The 21,608-nt window shown below is 62.9% G+C and overlaps 2 protein-coding genes across 3 annotated transcripts; both read left to right on the top strand.

Moving 5' to 3' along the window:
- The first annotated feature begins 283 nt into the window (after window positions 1-283).
- Window positions 284-6,422, top strand: HPS1 (HPS1 biogenesis of lysosomal organelles complex 3 subunit 1). The gene is made up of 9 exons (XM_038411200.2): window positions 284-1,000; window positions 1,814-1,993; window positions 2,080-2,147; window positions 2,377-2,502; window positions 2,982-3,046; window positions 3,629-3,774; window positions 4,079-4,192; window positions 4,549-4,631; window positions 5,956-6,422. Exons 1-9 carry the CDS (start codon window positions 719-721, stop codon window positions 6,116-6,118), a joined length of 1,227 nt encoding a protein of 408 aa, XP_038267128.1. The 5' UTR covers window positions 284-718; the 3' UTR covers window positions 6,119-6,422.
- Window positions 6,423-7,289: 867 nt separating this feature from the next.
- Window positions 7,290-20,319, top strand: PYROXD2 (pyridine nucleotide-disulphide oxidoreductase domain 2). 2 transcript variants are annotated; one of them, XM_038408129.2, is made up of 16 exons: window positions 7,290-7,590; window positions 9,818-9,837; window positions 10,428-10,521; window positions 10,599-10,672; window positions 10,950-11,096; window positions 13,256-13,409; window positions 13,797-13,858; window positions 14,115-14,212; window positions 14,656-14,797; window positions 15,137-15,271; window positions 15,858-15,930; window positions 16,269-16,425; window positions 16,851-17,005; window positions 18,300-18,406; window positions 18,851-18,971; window positions 19,682-20,319. In XM_038408129.2, exons 1-16 carry the CDS (start codon window positions 7,467-7,469, stop codon window positions 19,750-19,752), a joined length of 1,734 nt encoding a protein of 577 aa, XP_038264057.1. In that variant the 5' UTR covers window positions 7,290-7,466; the 3' UTR covers window positions 19,753-20,319. The 2 variants fall into 2 exon arrangements, with proteins under 2 accessions (XP_038264057.1, XP_043375331.1); XM_043519396.1 differs by lacking the exon at window positions 9,818-9,837 and adding an exon at window positions 9,589-9,745 and having other exon boundaries at window positions 7,470-7,590.
- The last annotated feature ends 1,289 nt before the right edge of the window (window positions 20,320-21,608 follow it).

The following is a 21,608-nucleotide window of genomic DNA, read 5'->3' as shown; positions in this document are numbered from 1 at the left end:
CTGGACCGCTCGCTGCAATCCCCTGGGGGACCCTGTTACTGCAAAAGTCTTTCTCTCTGGTCACACACTCCCAGGGGTTAACCACCCCCTGAAACCGTCTCTCTCTGAATCTTCAGCACACCTGGTCTCCGTCAATCCCCCTTACTGCTCCCCAGTCACTTACTGCAGGAAGCTCCATTCACAGGGTGCAGTAGATCCCACCTCTGCCTCCAGTTGTCATGGAGTGTGGAGGAGTCTGGGGCCTGCACCCCTCTTCCTGGGATTCACTGTGACTCTCAGCCAGACAGTAAAGCGGAAGGTTTATTGGACGGTAGGAACACAGTCTAAAACAGAGCTTGTGGGTACAACCAGGACCCCTCAGTCAAGTCCTTCTGGGGAGCAGGGAGCTTAGACCCCGGCTGTGGGGTTCCCTGCATCCCACCTCCCAGCACCAAACTGAAACTAAACCCCCCCCAGCAGGCTCCCTCCTGCAGCCTTTGTCCAGTTCCCGGGCAGGGCAGAGGTGTTACCTCCCGGTCCCTGTCCTGGCTCAGGTTACAGGCTCTCAGGTCTCCCATTCCCAGTGAAACTCCCCTGCCACATTCCCAGGTCAACACTCCCCACTCCCTGCTGAGTCACAATCGCCCTCTTCCCTTCTGCCCAGGAGTCCTCCCACCTGCCCACATTTGACTGCAGCTTTCTGGGGGTGGTGCCACCAGCTCTGCCCTCGCTGCGCGACATGGCATGTGGGCAGACCAAGCTGTTACTGCCTGGTTCCTTCCCCAGTGCGGGGTGTCCAGCCAGTTGCGCTTGCGCTCTCTCTCTCTCTCTCTCTCTCTCTCTCTCTCCCCAGGTGGCAGAAGATTCGCTCCGGACCCTGGTGCCCCCAGTGCCTGATGCCTCCAACCCCAGAAGGATCTTCCTGGATGCGAACCTGCGGGAGGGCTACTGCCCCATGGTGCCCCACACCATGTACTGCCTGCCGCTCTGGCCTGGCATCTCGCTGGTGCTCCTGACCAAGGTGAGTTGGCTCGGGGGCATGGTGCATGCTGCCCGGCCTGCCTTGCCACAGAGACAGTGCTACAGCCCCAGCTTTGGAATAGTGTCTGGGAGGACCCTGTCAGTGGGCCATGACCCCAGGGGTCTCGCTCTTCCTCCAGGGTGAGCCCCACTGCTTCCCCACCTCCTGAGCCTGGACCCCAGTCCTACAGCGCCCCTGCTGCCCCCCTGAGCTCCGGGCAGCAGGTCCAGCTGGGAGAGCCCCCAAGGGAGGTTTGTGCATTAGGCCCTGAAGGTTGCCCTTCGGCCAGCGCTCGCAGCGACTTCCCCAACTGTCAGACAATCGGGATGGCCACGGCCCAGGCCGGCCATCGGGTCACCCAGAGAACTGAAGGTTACAGCATGGCCCATTCTGGGGAGTCCAGCCAGGCTGTAGGGAGCCCCTGGGTTCCAGCTCTGTCGGGTTCCCGCTCCTGGTGAGAGCCCCGACTTCTTCCAGCAGCCCCATCTGAGGCCCCCACCCCCTTCACAGCCCTTTGATCTCCACCTGGGGGATGTGGCTCAGCCTCCCTGAGCAGAGGTGGGGAGATCTCTGTCCCCTGGGGCGCTGGGTATCAGTGTCCTGGGGACTGGATTTGCCATCGGCATCTCAAATCTCCACTGATCTGGGGCCAGGCCCAGACAGCCAGGTGACACCCCAGCCTTGTCTCAGTCTGCCCTGAGAGCAGAGTGCTGTCCCACCCACAGAGGAACAGTGCAGGGGAAACTGAGGCACATCAGACTCATAAGTCATATAAACCAATTCCCACTTTCACACCCCTCTCCCCCCACTCAGAGCCCCAGCACCCACGTCGTCTGCTCCCTGTACCAGCTGCTGGACGGGTTCCTGGTGCTGGAGAATAAGCTGAGGGAGGGGCAGGAGGTGGGGCCACCCACCCGCTCCCACCCGCTCCTGGCTGAGCTGCGCCAGAGGATGGACAAGTTCGTGAAGAAGCTGGGCAGGCAGGACACGCAGGTGGGAGTCCAGTGTGGAGCTGCGAGGTGGTTGGGGACCCTGGCACGGCCCGCACACCTCACGGCTGCCCTGTCTGTCCGTCCTAGTTACACAACGCCTGGCTGGAGTTCAAGAGCAAAGCGTTCTCCAGACATGAGTCCGGGAGCTCCAGGGAGTGAGTATGGGGGTGTGGGGAGAAAACCAGGGGTAAAGGGCGGCTGGGGCTGGGCGGGCGCCGGGGTGGGGCTGGGACTTCTTGGGGGGGGGGGAGCTCCAGGCCCAGAGGTCCAGGAGGGCAAGGAAGAAAGTTGGGGCAGCTCTTGAGGGGGGGGGGCCCAACTGCTGTCAGGGGGCCCAGGGTGGGGGCCAGGTGGGGGCATTGCTCAGGGGCTGTCTCCCTCCAGGCTCCTGCAGGCACTCGGGAGTGTGAGGCGGCAGCTCTGCTCAGTCTATCGCCAGCTCTTCCTGACCTCGCCGTCCGCCCAGGGCCTGGCCCAGGGCCTGCGGGACTGGGCCCAGAAGCTGGTGCGGTGAGTGCGTGGGGGGGCTGGGCTGGGGGGGAAAGATGGGGGTGGGGGGAGGCAGGCACTTCAACAGGACTCATGGGGAAATGGCTGGAAAGCAACCCCCGGGCAGCGCCAGCTGCAGCTTGATGGGCGGCGCCCTGGGCTGCCCAGCTGAACTTCAGGCTCGCTGGCAGGCGCTCACTGTGGCCTGGGCCCTGAGTGGAGAGGACGCCACAGACCTTGGCGGGTTTAGCAGCTACGTGTCCTCGTAACCGGCAGGGCACTTTGAACCCCAGCCACCTCCGGGGCACGAGCTGGGCAGGCAGCTCTTCTTGGGGGCCCCTTGTGGTGGCACGTGCCCCGTCCCCTCCAGCGCAGGGTACAAGCCAGCCGTGGCCGGCGTCCCCATGTCAGTGCTGTGTGATGACCCCCCCCACTGGGCACCCGAGGGCCTGGCCAGGCAGAGGGGGTGCCACGCTCAGGCCAGGCCTCGTCCTTTGCAGGGAGAAGCTGCTGGACTGGAGGGACTTCCTGCTGGTGAAGAGCAAGCGGAACATCACCATGGTGTCACATCCTCCCAGAGAGCCCCGCACAGGCAAGGGCACCTGGGGACAACAGGCTCCTTCCTCCCCCGGGACCTTCCCACGACGCAGCGAGGGCTGGGGGTCGGCTTTCCGGCAGGCTCAGGGGCAGTTGGCCTGGCTGAGCTGGCACAGTTAAGGCAAGGCTTGCCCCATCTCTCCAATAGCAGGGCTGGACTCTGCCCAGCGCTGGGGAGTCGAGGCTGCAGGGAGCCCAGCCAGCAGCTGGCACTGAACCAGAAGGGGCCTGAACGAGACACATTGGATCGCACAGGGCAGGGGTCTCTGAGATGTCCCTGGGGGACTGGGCTGGTCCCAGGTAGGCTGCGCCATGGGGTTGTGGACAGAGCCCCCCCCCCCCCGTGCCTCCAGATGCCTTGGGGGGGGGGGGATACAGGAGGTGCTGCTGGGACTGTGGGCAGGAGGCCGTTGGCGTTTGGGTTCCCATCATTGAGGGGAGGGTGGGGAGCAGGATCCATCCGGGATCCATGGGAGCTCCCCATTGCCCAGGGCAGGCTCATCCATGGATGGGGGGTTCCCTATGTCTGGTTGCCCTTAACCTGCCCCCACATACCTGGAGGACTTCCCAGGCCTGGTGCACTTCATCTATGTGGACCGCACCACTGGGCAGATGGTGGCACCTTCCCTCAACATGGCCGAGGACTCCACCTCGGAGCTGGGCAAGGGTGCCCTGGCTGCCTTCATCAAGAAGAAGGTACCAGCCCTGGGCTCCTACGCTGATCCTCTGGGTGTGGGGAGGCTCAGAAGGGGCCCATCCTGCCCAGGCTGAGCCGCTCTGCTCGGCCATGGGGGCCCAGCCAGATGGAGCGTGGGCCCAGCTGTAGAACCCCGTGAGAGCAATGGCTGGGGTGGCAGGAGCCGGGCGGGAGGGGGGGAAGCAGGGAGCTCAGGAGGAGCAGCCCTGGCTCTGGCTGGAAGGGTGCCCCAGGGTCCAAGGGAGAAGAGTCGTCGGGCGGGGGGATCTCTGCTCCGGCTGCAGCTGCCTCCTCTCCCCCCAGGTCTGGTTTCTGATTGGGCTGGCGCGGCGCTACCTGCAGAAGGGCTACACAACACTCACGCTGCGAGACGGCGACTATTACTGCTCCTACTTTCTCTGGTTCGAGAATGAGCTGGTGCGTTGGGGGGTGCTTGGCCTCTGACCTACCTGATGAGGCCCCTCGCCCCGACAGCACTTCTGTAGGGCGAGAAATGGAGCGGTGTGGGCATCACCTGGGCTCTGAGGCATGTGGCCAGCCGCTGCCCTGGCACACAGTCCCCATGGCACATGACCTGGCAGATCATCCCGGGGTGTGTTCCTGAGGCCCCAGGACCTGTGGCTAGCCCCCTAGCCCAGCATACAGGTTCCCCAAAGCGCTTGGTTAGCCCTGCCCTGGCACATGAGCTCCAGCACGCAGCCAGCACCCCACTGCAGCCTCGGGTCCTCCAGGTGGCGTGGCTAGCCCCTCATGGCTGTCCCTTTGCCACGCAGGGTTACAAACTGGAGGTGATCGAGGTTCCTGTTCTCTCTGATGACTCTGCTCCCGTCGGGATGCTGGCAGGGGATTACTACAGGTGAGTGCTGGACCCAGCTACCCTCTGCCCCCCAGTCCTCTTCTGGCTGCTGGGCTAGGCAGCAGTGGATGGGAAGAGCTCTGTGCTGCAGGGCTGCCCTTTGCCTGCCATGGGTCACAAGTGGCAGGTGGGGCTGGGAGCTGGCAGTGCTTGGGCTCTGAACCTGTGGGACCCTGTCTCGGTGCCCAATGCCTGGCAGCTGTAACCACACGCCCCAGAACAGGGATTCACAATGTCCCCATGTCTTTGCCGGGGGCTGAGGTTATACGAGCCTGCCGCTAAGCCAGGGATCAAACCCAGATCTCCAGGCTCCCAGGCCGTCTATACATACACAACGGTGGGTCTAAACTCGCTGTTACCACTCGAGAGAGACCCTGGAGTCATTGTGGATAGTTCTCTGAAAACATCCGTTCAATGTGCAGCGGCCATCCAAAAAGCGACCAGAATGTTGGGAATCATTCAAAAAGGGATAGATAAGACAGAAAATATCATATTGCCTCTGTATAAATCTATGGTACGTTCACACCTTGAATACTGCATGCAGATCTGGTCACCGTATCTCAAAAAAGATGTACTGGAATCGGAAAAGGTTCAGAAAAAGGCAACAAAAATGATTAGGGGTATGGAACGGCTTCCATACGAGAAGAAGTTAAAAAGACTGGAACTTTTTTAGCTTGGAACAGAGATGATGACAGGGCAATATGATGGGTCTGTAAAATCTTGATTGATGTGGAGAAAATAAATAAGGCCGTGTTATTTACTCCTTCTCATTACACAAGAACCAGGGTCACCCAATGAAATTAACGGGCAGCAGGTTTAAAACAAACAAAAGGAAGTATTTCTTCACACAGTGCACACTCAACCTGTGGAACTCCTTGCCAGAGGATGTTGTGAAGGCAAGATTATAACAGGGTTCAAAAAAGAACTAGATAAGTTCCTGGAGCAGAGGTCCATCAATGGCGAGTAGCCAGGATGGGCAGGGATGGTGTTCCCAGGCTCTGTTTGCCAGAAGCTGGGAATGGGTGAGAGGGGGTGGGTCACTTGGTGATTCCCTGTTCTGTTCGTTCCCTCTGGGGCACCTGGCCCTGGCCACTGTGGGCAGACAGGACACTGGGCTAGATAGGCCTTGGGTCTGACCCAACCTGGCCGTTCGTACGTCTTCGCCTCTGGGCCTCTCCTTGGAATGGGCTGGCCAGGCCCAGGGACCCGAGCGCTGCACTAAGTCTGATCTGGGGTGGGTCTGAGGCACTTGCGCTGCCCCCTGGAGGCTGGAACGGGGCCCTGCGGGGGCTTTCTTTCCTGACCGCTGTCTCCTCCCGTGCAGGAAGCTTCTGCGCTACTACAGCAAGAACCACCCGGCCGAGGGGGTGAAGTGTTACGAGCTGCTGACGCTGCACCTGGGTGTGATCCCCGCCGAGCGCGTGATCCAGCAGGCCTGCGACCTGGCCCAGCGGCTCTGGGAGCCATCCCGCATCCCTCTGCTCTGAGCCATGCAGGCTGGCAGCGAGCGTCCTCACGGAGGCCTCGTTCCCGCCCTCAGAGTCGGACTCAACGGGCCCCTTGCAGCACCTATCTCACTGGGCCCTGCAGCCCCTGAGCCCAGCTGGGAGACCAGCACCCACCAGCATCTAGCCGTCAGCTCCCCATCTGCTGAAACTTGGCCAGGGGGCTCCCCTGACTTGCCCCCGGAGCAGCCTGGCGGCAGGGGCCATTGGAAGTGCATGGCCATGGTAGCGTGTCTCTGTCTGTACGTGCCACACTCCAGGCTGGTATTAAAGCTGGTGCACTTGGCCACCGTGGTGCACTCCCTGATTCCTCCCTGTCTGCGTCAGGGGCTTGGCTGCTGACTGGGCCTTGCCTGTGGACCTGCCTGTGCGAGTACATGGACAGACGTGTTTGCACACACACATGAGAACACGGAGACATGACTGCTTACCATGCATTCTCCAGCCTGATACCAAGGAGGGTTCATGGTGCTCCCACCAGGACTGGGCCCTTCTTGGGCCCGCCAGGTCTCTGCCCTGCCCACCTCCAGCACTGTGGGGGGGAGAGTTTTCCAGGGCAGAGTCCGCTGGCTTCTCACCTGTGCCTGCAAACCAAGGGGCCCCTCCCCTCAGACTTCCCTGCCCCTAGAACTAAGGGGTCTACAGCTGCCCCCCAGCATCTGTTAGCAAAGGGGGACAGCTAGCCTGCCCCAGGGGTCTACTCTCCCAGCTCCAGCACTGGGGCCTCCCTTCATCCCTGCCCCAGTGGCCGGAGGGCTCAGGTTTGCTATGCCAGGGTGTGGCTGCTCCCAGCCAAGGGCGGGCGTTGATGTTACAGCAGCCAAACGTGCAGGTGCCCCTGGGCAGAGCTGTCTTGCTGGGCCCCTCGCCCAGTGGGAGCAGCTCTCGCCAGCCCGTGCCCATGGGAAGGTTTTGCCCCACGGGGGGGAGTAGGCTCCCTGCAGGCTGGGTGGTGCCTGGCGGGCAGGGAGCATTGGCATGGTACCTGTCACCCCAGCACGTGGCTGACCTGGTGACACGGGGGGTTGGGGGGCGCAGTGACTGGGGCTGTCTCCTGCGTGGGTGGGTGGGTGCGTGCGTGCTGCGGGAGTGGCAGAAGAATTGGGGTAGGGGGCAGCCAAGAGGGGCCAGTGTGTCTCTGCCTGGGCCCAACTCCTTCCCCAGCCAGGCAGCTTTTCCCTGGCCTGTTGTCGGGCTGGCTCAGCTCCAGGCTCTGCCCCGTCCCTCCCCTGCTCTGAGGCCGCCTGTCCCGCCCCTCCTGAGGGAAGTGCTGGCTCAGCAGCGAGGGCCAGGCCTGGCAGTGGTGCAGTTGCTGGTGCCCATCACAGCCATGGCAGTCAGGCACAGGCTGGGCAGGGCCTGGGCTGGCTGCAGCCTGCAGGGCCAGAGGCTGGCTCACGCCGAGGCCATGGGCCAGCTGCAGCGGGAGTACGACGCCGTGGTGATAGGGGGAGGTAATGCCGGGGCTGGGGGCTGCTGCTATTGAGGGGCACCTTTAGGGTAGCACTCCCCCCTTCCCCCCGCCAGGCTCCAGCTCCCCACGGGGACAAGCCTGACTGTGCAGGAGCACAGGCCCTTTAAGACAGGCATGCAGAGCTGTGTGTGTGTGAGACACAACTCCACCCCCAATCAGCCTGCCCCTGCTTTGCTGTGCTGGCCAGAGCCGCTATGGCTCCCTGGTCTCTGCCCAGCTCCCCACTGAGCTGCCTGGGCTGGTCCTACCCCAGGCTGAACTTCCCGGCAGAGGGAGGGGGGACAGGGATTGCTGGTCCTTGGATCCTGCGGCTCCTTCATCCTCCAGGCTGCCAGCCGCAGCCCCCAAAGGGCTTGCAGCCCCTTGCCTGCCCCGTGGTTCTGTGGCCCCTGGCTGAGGTCGGCAGATGGGGCGGTGTGGGGCTGCCTGGCACGCCATCCTAGCCGGGCTACCTTGCTGCTCCGCAAAGGGAACCGACACCCAGCAGCAAGCTGGTGGGTCGTTCTGAGTTATCCGGGGATGGGATCTTTTCAGAGTGCCTCCACTTCTAGAGTCAGCTCCGGTGTTACGAGAGCTGCCCCTGGACCGCCCCTTCGTTACCTAGGCACCAGTATGGGATGTGCAGATCTAGCCCCTGCCCAGTTCAATTTTAATCTAGGCATCCCCTTGGCACATGGCTCCCCCCCTCCCCCCGCAAGGGTTCTGTGGTGCATGAGCTCCATACTGATGGGGTCACCACAGGTGATGGATTGCAGTGGGTCCTACCCAAAGGGCCGATGTCACTGGCCGGCAATGTGTGTTACAGGCTTTGCTGAAGTTTTACAAAGAAACAGCCAGTAAGTGCTAGTACGTAGGTGCACGTTCACACTTACAGTCAGTTGTGCTGAGTCCTTCGCTATAGTGAACACTTGGGGCGGGGGTTTTAGCAGCAACTGCCCACCCACAGCACACTGGCAGCGTTTCCAAGAACAGACATTGCAACTGACAAGGGGCAAGTTCTGCTGTAAATCAGGAGCAATCGCCTGCCGCTTCAACCAGGGGCTGAATTCGGAGTTGTGTAACAGACCAGAATCTGGTCCATCCTATTTCACTTTTCGTTTTGATCCCATTGATACAAGCTTTTGAACGATGTATTTTCATCGAAACCCAGGTTCCTTGGCTGGAACGCTAAGTGGAGTAGCAATGCAGTCATGCAAGCGTTGGGAAACGAATACAGAAACTGCCGCAATGAAAAGCGCATCCGTTGTGGGACATTGTGAAACAACCGTTGTGTTGGGGGTGTGATAAAGTGGAGGTGTATTGCAGTACAACAAGGTGTACAAGACTTAGGCTGCAGGGTGTGGTGGTTAGTTATTTTTGAAATCTACTTATGTCTGAAGTGTAGCCCCTGGAGTCACGGTTACAGTTGCTCCCCCCGCCCCCCCCAGTCTGAAATGGTGCTTGGGTGCTGCGGTGTGGGGCTGGCACCCTACACCCGCCAGGGGGTGGGGGAGCTCTCTGTGCCCAGTGTGATGGGCAGGGCTGGTGCAGCCTCTTGCCACAGCTCTGCTCCCCTGCCATTGGGTGAGATGAGCTAACAGGCCTCAGCTATGCCAGACAACCAGGTGAACAGCAAAACCACCGGCATGTCGCCATGGAAACGATGCAGGGGGCTGCAAGGGGGTCCTGCCTGTGGGGAGAGGAAGGATGGGGGGCTGGAGTGGGGGCCCACTCTCTCCGTAGGGTCAGTGCTGCACCCGTGTCTCAGTGAGGTGCATTTTGTGCTGTGCTGCAGAGAATGGGGTCAGGGCGGCAGTGCTGCTGCGGGGGGCTGGGGTGGGTCTTGGTGCTGGGGGGAGGCTTTCAGTGTGAGCGGGTGCTGTACTCTGGGGAATGGGGCTGGGGGGGAGCCAGTGCTGCAGGGCAAAGGGAGCGGGCTGGGGGGTTTTGGTGTGGGGGGTATTGTATTTCCCAGCCCCTAATCCCCATATTCATTAAGGTCCCCAAGGGTGTTTCCAATGCTTAGGGCAGTTGCCAGCGCTGTCCCAGCCCCTCGCTCCCCTGCACCCACATGGGTGCTGTTGCCTTGCGGCCACGGGGCATTGTGGTGAAAGCAGCACAGATGGCACCATCCAGCTCTGGCTGCCAGGGAGATGGTGAGTAGCGGCAGGACCCATTGGTGCCAGGGGCCCTGGCCCCTCTCACCCCTTGCCTATCTCTCGTTGCAGGGCACAACGGGCTGGTTGCAGTGAGTATTGATGCCAAGGCATCTGCCTCTGTGCCCTATCTTGGGGGGGTGGGGAAATCCCGTGGGGTGACAGGGGAGACCCCATGTGCATGGGGGGAATCCTATGGGGCGAGGAGGAAGCTCCAAAGAGCACTCTCGAGTGCAAGCATTCTGGATGGGTTTGTTGGGGAGAGGGGGTGTCCTGGGTGGGGGATCCCGCCCAGAGCATCCTGGGTGGGTCTGTTGGGGGGGGCGTGTTCTGAGTGGGGGCATGTCCTGGGTGGGTTTGTCGGGGGAGCATGTCCAGGGTGGGGGATTGGGGGCATGACCTGGGTGGGTTTGTAGGGGGAGCGCGTCCCGGGTGGGGCATTGGGAGCATGTCCTGGGTGGGTTTGTAGGGGGAGCGCATCCTGGGTGGGGGATTGGGAGCATGTCCTGGGTGGGTTTGTAGGGGGAGCGCGTCCTGGGTGGGGGATTGGGGGCATGTCCTGGGTGGGTTTGTCAGGGGAGCGCATCCTAGGTGGGGCTGTCCCAGGTGGGGCTTTGGGGGAGGTCCTGGGTGGGTTTGTTGGGGGGCACGTGGGGGCAGGTGACTCTTGTGCTCTCGGCAGGCTGCCTACCTGCAGAAGTCAGGCGTGCGGACAGCCGTGCTGGAGAGGCGTCATCTTCTGGGAGGCGCTGCGGTCACAGAGGAGATTGTCCCAGGTAACCACGGCCCTGCCCAGCGAGATGCCCTGGGTGCCCGGGGCGGGCTGGTAGCTGACGCTCCCCTTCTCTTTCAGGCTTTAAGTTCTCCAGAGCGTCCTACCTGCTCAGCCTGCTGCGGCCGCAGATCTCCACAGAGCTGGAGCTGCAGGTACCGAGGCCAGTCCAGGGGGGGCTCAGCCGGTGCTGCCTCCCTCTCCCTGCTGGGAGCGTTGGTGGGCAGGGCCAGGATCCCCTGGCCAGGCCCAACTCGCTCCTGCCTCCCTCTCCCCCACCTCCCTGAGCCTCGGGACCCAGTCCCGGAGCCTGACAGCCCCCAGTTCAGAACAGCTCCCCTGGCCTGTCCCCTCTGGGCTGGTGAGGGGGGTCGGAGGGGCCATGACGGTTGGCTATGTTGCCTGGCACTGGCCATGCTCTGTGTCTTGCAGCGGCACGGTCTGAGGGTCTACGCCCGTGACCCCTACTCCTTCACCCCCATGCTGGAGGATGGGCAAGCCCGGCGCTCGCTCCTGCTGGGCCACAACATGGCGGACACCCAGCGGCAGATTGCTCAGTTCTCCTCCAAGGATGCACAGGTACCGAGGGATAGCAGGAGGGGCTTGGGGCTGGTCTCCCAGTCCTGCCAACCCCAGTGTGATCGGCCCGAAAGGGCCCAAATCCCAGGCGTGCAGCCATGATGGGCTGGACTCGCCAGCGGGGCTGGTCTGGGAGTGCTCCCTGCAGCCTCCTGGCCGCTCGCCGAGTCAGAGACAAAGCAAGGATTTGGATCCTTTCCCTCCCCAGCCTGCCAACTCATGGGCACATCCCAGCTCCAACACTCGGGGCAGGGGGCGGAGGATGGTCGGTGTGTCTGCACAATGCGTAGCTGCAGCCTGAGACCAGGTCTGCCCTAGGACCACTAGGCTGGCACACGTCCTAGCAAAGCTCCTTCTGTGGACACAGCATGTACCAGCCCCCCAAGTGACACAAGCTGTGCCAGGGAAAGTGCGATTTTCCCCCAGGCTAGCTGAGTCTACGCTGGGGGCATTTGCCAGCACAGCGTGTGGTACCATCATCCCCCCGGCTGAACTGGCTGTGCCAGCATGAGTGTGTCACGTGAGTGTGACTATTTCGGGGTTACCCAGGTGTCCAGGAGAATTGCTGCCACCTCCCGCCAGCATGAGGAGGGAGCCCCGGCTGAGCCCAGCTGGGGGCAATCTCCCAAAGCTGCAGGCAAAACACACGCTCCACTCCCAGCCACCATGAGCCCCGCTCGCTCTCTCTGCAGGCTGATAATTTACTGTCACCGAGTCCCCGGGCGATGCTCTGGAGCTGCTCCCCACGAAGCCAGGCAGGACTCTGAGGGAGTCTCCTCTCTGGGAGCAGCCTGTCTGCAGGGCAAGAAGCTCACCCGGCTTCCCCCTTCCTGGGTCTGACCTCGGAGCATCCAGCATCCCCTACCCCCTCCCTGCGCTTCCCACAGCCAGTCAGCCTGGGCGGGGTCCTGGGGAAGCCAGAGGGTCCTGCCCCCCAACTTCACAGTCAGACGGGACTCTCAGCCAGCCAGTAAAACAGAAGGTTTATTAGATGACAGGAACATGGTCTCACACAGAGCTTGTAGGTGCAGAGAACAGGACCCCTCAGCCAGGTCCATTTTGGGGGGCAGTGAGTCAGACAACCACATCTGCACTTCACTCCATGTCCCCAGCCAACCCCAAACTGAAACGCTCTCCAGCCCCTCGTCCTCTGGGCTTTGGCCCTTTCCCGGGCCAGGAGGTCACTGGATTCCTTTGTTCTCCAACCCTTTAGCTCTCACCTTGCAGGGGGGAAGGGCCCAGGCCATCAGTGGCCAGGAAACAGGGTGTCGGCTATTCTCTGTGTCCAGACCCCTGCACACACCTGCCCTCTAGGGCTCTGCATTGATCATACACCCTTATCCCACCCCCTAGAGACTTAAGAACTGCCTAGGGGAAACTGAGGCATCCCCACAATATTCAGAGGAAACATTAAGAACAGTAAAAGGAAAAGGAGTACTTGTGGCACCTTAGAGACTAGCAAATTTATTTGAGCATAAGCTTTCATGAGCTACAGCTCACTTCATCGGATGCCGATGAAGTGAGCTGTAGCTCACAAAAGCTTATGCTCAAATAAATTTGTTAGTCTCTAAGGTGCCACAAGTACTCCTTTTCTTTTTGCAAATATAGACTAACACAGCTGCTACTCTGAAACCTGTCATTAAGAACAGTCTCGCTTCGTCACAAATGTACCTGCCTGGGCCTGTTGGTGTCACCGAGGACCTGGCCTGAGTTTGCAGGGAGCCTGAGCCGATTGCTGTTTATAGGGCAGGCTTCAGAGCCAAGGCTCCATTAACATCAGATTGTGAAATGTCCCTGCTGATCAAAGCGCAGACGGGAGAGATGCAGCCCTACGGCGCGACTGAGAGTGGTGTCTCCTTCGGCCGGCTTGCAGGGGCTGGGGCTTTGGAGCAGGCTGTCCCCTGCCACCCCTCTGCCAAGGGCTGGGTGGCTGAGCCTGCAAGAGTCTCAGTGTCTGTGCCTGCCTCTGACCATGGGTGTGCTAGCCAGAGACCGGGGGAGGAGCCCGGGCACGTGTCCAGGAGCCCAGAGCTGGGCTGGGGCAGAGGCACGGTGGTGCTGAGCGGCGTGCGGGGCGCGTGCTCTGCAGGGAGCCGGGAGGGACGCGGCCGGGGATCAGGGTTGGCGTCCGCTGGCTCCTGCCTCTGTCTCCGCTTCAGGCCTATCCAAAGTACGAGGCGTTCCTGAGCCGCTTGGTGTCGGCCCTTGACCCGCTGCTGGACGCCGCACCGGTGGACCCCGCTGCCTGGAGCCAGGGCCCCCTGCTGCAGCGGCTCCACGCCCTGCGAGGCCTGCAGCCCCTGCTGCGGGCGGGTACGTGTGGGGCTACGGTGCAGGAGGCTACGGCCACGGGTGCATGCCCATCCAGTGGGGCATGGTGCAGGCGTTGGAGGGCGCAGGCAGAGCAGAGGGGGAGCATCGCTTCCTGTACCAGCTGCCCCGGGCACTGCCCTGGGGCTGGCAGAGGCCTGAGACCTTCCTCTGGGCAGCTAAGCCCCTGGCTCCAGTGTGAGTCAAGTACCCATCATCCCCGGGCAGAGACGGGCCCAGGGCTCGCGCATGCAAAGCCCACGCTGGGCCCCATCTGTCTTTGCCGTCTGCCTAAGCGGGAAGGGCACAAGGAGGGTGCAGTGGGGCCCGGGGAGCCGTCCCCTCCCGGGTTGGGTGATGCCACCGCTGACGCCCGTTTCTTTCCCTCAGGCCTGTCGCTGGGGAAGCAGCTGCCCCAGTATTACCAAGTGCTCACGGCCCCAATCACCAGGGTGAGTAACGGTGCCGTACACGGGGACGCACCCGCGGGACGAGAGACGCCCTCCCTGGGGGGCAGGGGCTGAGCAAACCATGCCTGGCGCTGGGCCTGGGAGGGGCTATGGGGCTGAGTGGTGCCCCCCCATGGGATCCAGCCCCCTGTGCCGGGCCTGGCGGGGACCCGCCTCCTCCCCCCCCCCGCCATGGGATCTAGCCCCCTGTGCCGGGCTCTCTTTGTTAAACGCCATTTTCGTTTTTCTCTCTCTCCAGACCTTGGATCTCTGGTTCGAGTCGGAGCCCCTGAAAGCGACCCTGGCCACGGATGCAGTGATCGGTGCCATGGCCAGTCCCCACACGCCCGGCAGCGGGTAGGGTGCAGGGTGGGGGCTGAAGACTTCACAGCTTCCCAGGGCCCTCCTGTTCCCGTCCCCGACAACTGCTGCTGGGGTATCGCGCCCCAGCACTCACTTCCTCCCACTCCTGCCCCACACTGGCTGCCATGTTCCCCCTCGTGCCTGGAGAGCGTCACCCCGGCACGCACCAGGCTCGGGGACCCCCTGCTCGGGCACGTCCGTGGGGTTTGCCTGGGCTGGCACTGTCGGGCCTGAATCCCTCGGCAGCCTGGCAGCTGTCTGGGCCCAGCCCTGCAGCTGGGTGGGACCGGAGCTGGGCTCAATGTCCCCAGCTGGGGCGGGTTGGCAGCACGCGGGCATGGGAGGGGAATGGCTGGTATCTCTGCCCTGCCCATACCCCAGCACCACTTGCAGGCTGCTGCCCTGGCCCAGCTGTTAACCTCTGACCTCTCTCCTAGGTACGTGCTGCTGCACCACGTGATGGGCGAGCTGGAGGGGAGACAGGGGTCCTGGGGCTACGTGGCAGGCGGCATGGGAGGGGTGTCCCAGGCCATCGCCCGCGCAGCTGCTGCCCACGGGGCAGACATCTTCACCGAGAAGGTGCCCGGCTTCCCGGGGAGGGGGCGGAGAACACAGCTACCCAGCACTGAGGTGCTCCCCGGCCCGAAGAGACCACAGGGCCCCAAATTCTTCCCTTTCCTCCTGCCCGTTAGGCACCATGAAACAGCGACCAGAGACTGTGGGGAGGGGCATAAACCCCACTGGGTAAGAGTGGGGGGAGGAGGCTGGGCCAGTCCCGCTGCATCCACACGGGAAAGGGTCACTCAGCCCCTGGGCAGCTGTGCCCCAGGCTCCGCTCAGCGCCTGCTTCCCCCACCCCGTGCATGGCTGGGCGCCCCAGTGTGCTCCAGGCTGATCTCCCGTCTCCCCCTTCGCTAGCCAGTCGCCCGCGTGCTGCTGGGTCCCCACGGGGAGGCGCAGGGTGTCGTCCTGCAGGACGGGACCGAGGTGAAGAGCAAACTGGTTCTGTCCAACGCATCTGCTCAGCTCACGTTCCTGCAGCTCGTTCCCCAGGTGAGACGGGCCGGGGTGGGACGCCCTGGGGGAGACGGGCCAGGGTGGGACGCGCTGGGGGAGATGGGCTGGACGGGAGGAGGGTGCCCTGGGGGAGATATGAGTGGACAGGTGGGTACAGCCGGGGGGAGAGGTTGCGTTCCTCATGGTACGAGCCCCTCCCCCCACAATGAGTGTGACACACCCCAGCCCCTGTGGGGCAGTAGGAGGAGGCCACTCCCCCCTCCGCCCTCAGTGACTAAGGGGCCTCCCCGGTGCTGGCCTAGGAGCCCCCAGGCTTACAGCAAACGGGGTGTGGTGGGTGGAGGCCGAGGCTGGAGCAACGCAGGGCAGCAGAGTTGGAGCTCGGCAGGGAGGAAGGTGTCGGGGGGCATGAGTTTGCTCCCCCGCCCCCATCAGTGGGGCCTGTGACTGTTGGGGGCCAGCCCCATGTGACTGGGCTGCACCCCAAACCGTGGCGCTGGCTGTGGCCTCCAGGGGTCCTGGGCAGCTCCAGCCCTGCCCAGATGCAGCCCAGCGCTGGCTGCGCCTCCAGCCAGTTCCCAGGCTCGTTTCCAGCCTCTGAGCCGGGCTCTCCCCGCTCCAGGGGCAGCTGCCGGAGGAGTTCCTCCAGCGAGTGGCGCAGTTCGACACGCGCTCCCCCGTCTCCAAGATCAATGGTAAGTGTCAGTGGGGGACGTCCCGCTCCCTGCCCCTCTGGGGTCCCCTGGGCTTGGCTGCAGCCTGGCGCTGGCTCCCTGGGGGAGCAGGGCCCTGTGAGATGCTGCTCCTGTGATCTGCGCTTCCCTGGGAGGAAGGAGCTGTCGCGGGTCTCCATGAAGCTCCCTACTGCAGCCTGAGTCCGGAGGGGAAACCAGCCTTTCCCTGCACCATCCCTCCGTGTCTGCTGTGCTCTCCTGGGGCTCGGCCATCTGCCCTGGCCCCTCGGGGTGTCAGGACCATGGGAGGCTCCGTGTCCCCTCCGCCCCCGGAGTCACCCCATCTCTGACATCCCCAGTGGCTGTGGATCGGCTGCCCAGCTTCGTGGCTGCACCCAACGCCGGTGATGGCCGCCCACTGCCCCATCACCAGTGCTCCATCCACCTGAACTGCGAGGACACACACCTCCTCCACCGCGCCTTCCAGGAGGCCAGCAGTGGGGAGCCATCCACTAGGTAGGGCTGGAGCTGGCTGGTTGTTGGCAGAGCTGGGCCCTGCTGGGCTCTGCCCTGGGGGACGGCAGCCGGGAGATAGCCCAGACTTCTCGGTGCAGCCGGTGCCCCTCATAGAGCTCTGCTCGGGGCGACGCTACCAGGGCTCTGGGGCAGCCACCCGCGCTCATCAGGGCAACAGGGCCTCTTGGGAAGGGAAGGACATGGGGGAGACACCAGGATTTCTGGAAGGAACGTAGGGGAGGTGCCCACAGGAGAGCCTGAGGCTGGGTGATGTGGGGCTAATCCCTGCTGAGGAGCCAGTGGGCAGGGGGTGAGGCAGTGGGGGGTTTGCGTTGGCAGCATGCCAGGGTGCTAGGCAGGGCTCGGGCTGGATTCCTTCCCGGGCTGCCCAGTCCGAGGGCTTTGACTCTCTCTTGCTCTCCCAGGCCCATGATCGAGCTGTGCATCCCCTCGGTGCTGGACCCCACTCTGGCTCCCCCGGGCTGCCACGTGGTCTCTCTCTTCACGCAGTACACCCCATACGCGCTGGCCGGCGGGCGGCAGTGGGACGAGCAGGAGCAGAACGCGTACGCCGACAGGGGTAAAGCCAGCAGCTCTCGGCGCTCTTTAGCTTCCCATCCACAGCCCCTTGCCCACTGCTGCTCCCCGTGCGCCCGATCCCCGGGAGGCGTCCAGTCCCGGCAGCCTCAGTCCTGCCTTCTGAGGAGGGCGGAGAATTCTCCCCGTGTAGGGTTCCCAGGTTTCTGGTTTTTGACCGGAACGCCTGGTCAAAAAGGGACCCTGTTGTCTCCGGTTGGCACCGCTGACGGGGCTGTTAAAAGTCCAGTCCGTAGCACAGCAGAGCTAAGGCAGCTCCCTGCCCAGCTCCACACGGCTCCCAGAAGCAGCAACATGTCCCTAGGCAGAAGCGTGACCGTGGAGGCTCCGCGCACTGCCCTGCCCCAAGTGCCGGCTCCGTAGCTCCCATTGGCTGGGAACTATGGCCAATGGGAGCTGCGGGGGCGTGGCGCATGCGGGCATGGGCAGCACGCACTGTGCAGAGCCACCTGACCAGTCCTGCGCCTAGGGGCCCCAGGGACATGCCAGCCACTTCTGGGAGCCCCGTGGAGCCAGCCTAAGGGAGCTGCCTAGCCCCACTGCACCGCTGACCGGGAGCCGCCTGAGGTAAGCGCCGCCTGGCTGCAGCCCGTACCCCAGCCCCCTGCCCCAGCCTGAGCCCCTCCTGCAACCACAGCCCCACCCCAGAGCCTGCATCCCCCCCGTACCCCAGCCCCCTGCCCCAGCCTGAGCCCCTCCTGCAACCACAGCCCCACCCCAGAGCCTGCATTCCCCCTCTTGTACCCCTGCCCCAGCCTGAGCCCCTCCTGCAACCACAGCCCCACCCCAGAGCCTGCATTCCCCCCCGTACCCCAGCCCCCTGCCCCAGCCTGAGCCCCTCCTGCAACCACAGCCCCACCCCAGAGCTTGCATGCCCCCCGTAACCCAACCCCCTGCACCCAAACTCCCTCCCAGAGCCCACACCCCCTCCTACACCCCAACCCCCTGCCCCAGCCCAGAGCTTCCTCCCACACCCTGAACCCCTCATTTTTGGCCCCACCCAAGAGCCTGCACCCCCTGCCTGAGCCCTCACCCACTCCTGCACCCCTTCCCCAGCCCAGTGAAAGTGAGTGAGGGTGGGGGATAGTGAGCGACGGAGATGGAGTGAGCGGGGAGTGAGGCTGCAGGGCAGGGGTGTCTGGGTTTGTGCGATTAGAAAGTTGGTAACCCTACCCCGGGGGCCATCCAGCCCTGCTCCCCAGTGCCCCGCAGGGGGCTGCAGGCCAGGGGCTTGGTGAGGCGAGACAGGCCGAGCCTCATCTCTCGCTCGCACCTAGTGTTTGACTGGGTCGAGAGCTACGCACCAGGGTTCAAGGCGTCCGTCGTCGGCAGAGACGTCCTGACGCCGCCGGCTTTGGAGAAGATCTTTGGGCTGCCCGGAGGGGTGGGTATATCATGAGATTCGCCCAGCGCCTGGCCCCCCCCCCAGTGCCGGCCCCCAGCACAGCCCGCCTGGTGCCGGCCCCCAGCCTAGCCTGCCCGGCGCCAGCCCCCGGTCTAGCCTGCCCAGTGCCAGCCCCCCCCGGCACCGGCCCCCAGACCGACCCCCCCCCGCTGCCGGCCCCCAGCCCACCCAGCGCCTGCCGCCCCCCTGCCCCCCGCCCCGGCACCGGTCCTCAGCCTAGCCCGCCCGGCGCCGGCCCCCCCCACACCCCGCCCGACACCGGTCCCCAGCCTAGCCTGCCTGGCGCCAGCCCCCGGCCCAGCCTGCCTGGCGCCGGCCCCAAAGCCTAATGAGGGAAGCTGGAGCCATGCAGCCCGATCGTCTGGCTCTGAGCAGCGGGAAGAGGAGGAGACTATTCCAGGATCTAACTCAGCCTGTTTGCAGAATATATTCCACGGCGCGATGTCTCTGGACCAGCTGTATTTTGCCCGACCAGTGCCCTCGTACTCTGGCTACAGGTCCCCGATCCCAGGCCTGTACCTCTGCGGCAGTGGCGCCCACCCCGGTAGGTGAGCTGGGATCCCTCCCTTCGTGGCTATGGTGGGGGAGAGCGCCAGGCGGAGGCTCACACTGGGTCCAGCCCTCCCCGAGCCCTGCTGCTGCAAGCACTGCCCTGGGGGCTGAACAGGCCCTTCTGGGTACAGGTGTGATTGCAGGGCACAGTGCTGACCTGGTCGCCAGCTCTGCCCAGGGTCTGAGCAGGAGAAGTCGAGGCCACAGACACCCTGTGGGCCATAGCCTGATGCCACGGGATCCCACATGCCTTGTGCCCTGTGGGGTGCCTGTGATGAGCAGCTGCCCTCGTGCTGGGATCCAGCAGATGGCTCTGCCCAGGGCGGGTTGGAAGCGGCTGGGCTGGCACAAGTCCCACTGGGCGCTGTGCTCCATCCGGCCAAGGGGTGGGCCTGGCGCAGCCGGAGGGAGAAGTGGGTACACAGGCCAGAGAGAGGCTGCACCGTCAAGCTGGGGCAGGGTGAGGGCCGCCCAGATTCTGTGCTCCAGCCCCAGGTTTTTCCCGGCTGCCTGAAGCTGCCATGGGTGGCGGGGTGTCTTCTCCAGCTGGAAACGTAGCCATTGCTGCCCTCTTGTGCGTCTGGGCTCCTGCCCCTACTCCCCATGGCAGCTCTGCCCTGCTACGCCCAGAGCTACTGGGCAGGGACTGACGGACACACCTGCGGATGCCCCCCCGCCCCACATGCATCTGTTTCCCTGCAGGTGGGGGAGTGATGGGCGCTCCAGGCCGCAATGCAGCCAGCGTGGCCCTAGAGGACTTCAAGCACATGTGACGGCAGAGGCGATGCACCGGCCTAGCCCAGGGAAACGGATGGTGGCTGTCGTGACCTGGCCATGCGTGTGCCTCTCGCCACCCCCCAAATACCCCACAGCATGGTGCTGTTAGAGCTAGCCCTGCCCTGGGGCTGCTGCCTCCCCCCGACCCTGTACTCTGAGTGTTTACACCGTTGCTCTTACCTGTCTCTGGCATGGTAACCGGGGCATGTGGGGCTGGCAGAGCCCTGTCTGCTCCTAGCCCATCCTGCCCTGGCAGTGCTGGTTCCAGCGCATGCACACGCGGGCACACACACACCACAGAGCCCAGGGGATCAAACCCCGTCCCAGAGCTGACCGCAGAGGGCTGTTGGCAGGGGCAGGTCTAGCTCTGCCTGGAGAGGGACACTAGCCAACCCTTTCTAGTGTAGACAAGGCCCAGGGCAGACTGAGCCCTTGCCTGCTCTCCTAGAACCGCCAGGCACAGCGCTGGCCAGGATTGCTCATCCTTGCCCCTGAGCTAAGCTGAAGTCTGGATCATGTTACACAACCCCTCAGTCAGCGGCAGAATAAAAATCCCAACAGCTCCCACGCTTGTCGTGTCATGTCATGCCATAGAATCCCAGAATATCAGGGTTGGAAGGGACCTCAGGAGTCATCTAGTCCAGCCCCCTGCTCAAAACAGAACCAACCCCAACTAAATCATCCCAGCCAGGGCTTTGTCAAGCTGGACCTTAAAAACCTCTAAGGAAGGAGATTCCACCACCTCCCTAAGTAATCCATTGCAGTGCTCCACCACCCTCCTAGGGAAATAGTGTTTCCTAACATCCAACCTAGACCTCCCCCACTGCAACTTCAGACCATTGCTCCTTGGTCTGTCATCTGCCACCACAGAGAACAGCCGAGCTCTACGCACTCTCTATCCATGGCCCCCCAAAGTCACGGGATCTCCTGGTCAACCTCCTCCTGGCCCTGGCTAAAATGGCCGTCTATAAAACCAGAGTGAGGAGGTTGGCCGATGGAGTCTCCTGCGACTGTGGGGCCTATTTCCGCTCCTCGGTCTGTTCATGTATCCGGGCAGAGTTCCTCTGGGCAGCGTCCACTGGCTCCCTTGATGCCTTTGAAGAGCAGTGGGCGCTGTCTGGGGTTCTCTGCTTGGTGTCCCCGTCCGGTTCCCTTCGTTTGACCCTTTGACCACACTCCTGTCCCTGTTATTTCATTAGGAATCATTTGGTTTCCAGGTCCTGTAGGTCTTCCCCTTAGGCTGGGGGGTGGGAGGGGTGTCCTTAACCAGTGGGCAGGGTCCCGCCCGCTCACTTCCCAGAACCCAATGGGTCCATCCTCTTTGGAACCCCCCTTCAGGTAATTGAAGGCTGCTATCAAATCCCCCCTCACTCTTCTCTTCTGCAGATTAAACAATCCCAGTTCCCTCAAAAAGAAAAGGAGTACTTGTGGCACCTTAGAGACTAACTTCATTGGATGCATTTCGTGAGCTGTAGCTCACGAAAGCTTATGCTCTAATAAATTTGTTAGTCTCTAAGGTGCCACGAGTACTCCTTTTCTTTTTGCGAATACAGACTAACACGGCTGCTACTCTGAAACAAGTTCCCTCAGTCTCTCCTCATAAGTCATGTGCTCCAGTCCCCTAATCATTTTTGTTGCCCTCCGCTGGACTCTCTCCAGTTTGTCCACATCCTTTCTGTAGTGGGGGGCCCAAATCTGGAGGCAATACTCCAGGTGTGGCCTCACCAGTGCCAAATAGAGGGGAATAATCACTTCCCTCGATCTGCTGGCAATGCTCCTACTAATGTAGCCCAATATGCCGTTAGCCTTCTTGGCAATAGGGCACACTGCTGAATCATATCCAGCTTCTTGT

This window comes from Dermochelys coriacea, chromosome 7 (genome assembly GCF_009764565.3).
Source record: "Dermochelys coriacea isolate rDerCor1 chromosome 7, rDerCor1.pri.v4, whole genome shotgun sequence".
NCBI lineage: Eukaryota > Metazoa > Chordata > Testudines > Dermochelyidae > Dermochelys > Dermochelys coriacea.
Note: the sequence above shows the minus strand (reverse complement) of the source record. Positions and strands in the feature narration are given on the sequence as shown.

Bases quoted from the DNA above. Each gene is read 5' to 3' on its own strand.
- HPS1 (XM_038411200.2), top strand. From the start codon at position 719: ATGGCATGTGGGCAGACCAAGCTGTTACTGCCTGGTTCCTTCCCCAGT. The intron at 3,047-3,628 runs CACATCCTCCCA...AACCTGCCCCCA, and splicing joins GCGGAACATCACCATGGTGT to CATACCTGGAGGACTTCCCA. The intron at 3,775-4,078 runs GTACCAGCCCTG...CTCTCCCCCCAG, and splicing joins CTGCCTTCATCAAGAAGAAG to GTCTGGTTTCTGATTGGGCT.
- PYROXD2 (XM_038408129.2), top strand. From the start codon at position 7,467: ATGGCAGTCAGGCACAGGCTGGGCAGGGCCTGGGCTGGCTGCAGCCTG. The intron at 9,838-10,427 runs GTGAGTATTGAT...TGCTCTCGGCAG, and splicing joins GGCACAACGGGCTGGTTGCA to GCTGCCTACCTGCAGAAGTC. The intron at 18,407-18,850 runs GTGGGTATATCA...GCCTGTTTGCAG, and splicing joins TCTTTGGGCTGCCCGGAGGG to AATATATTCCACGGCGCGAT.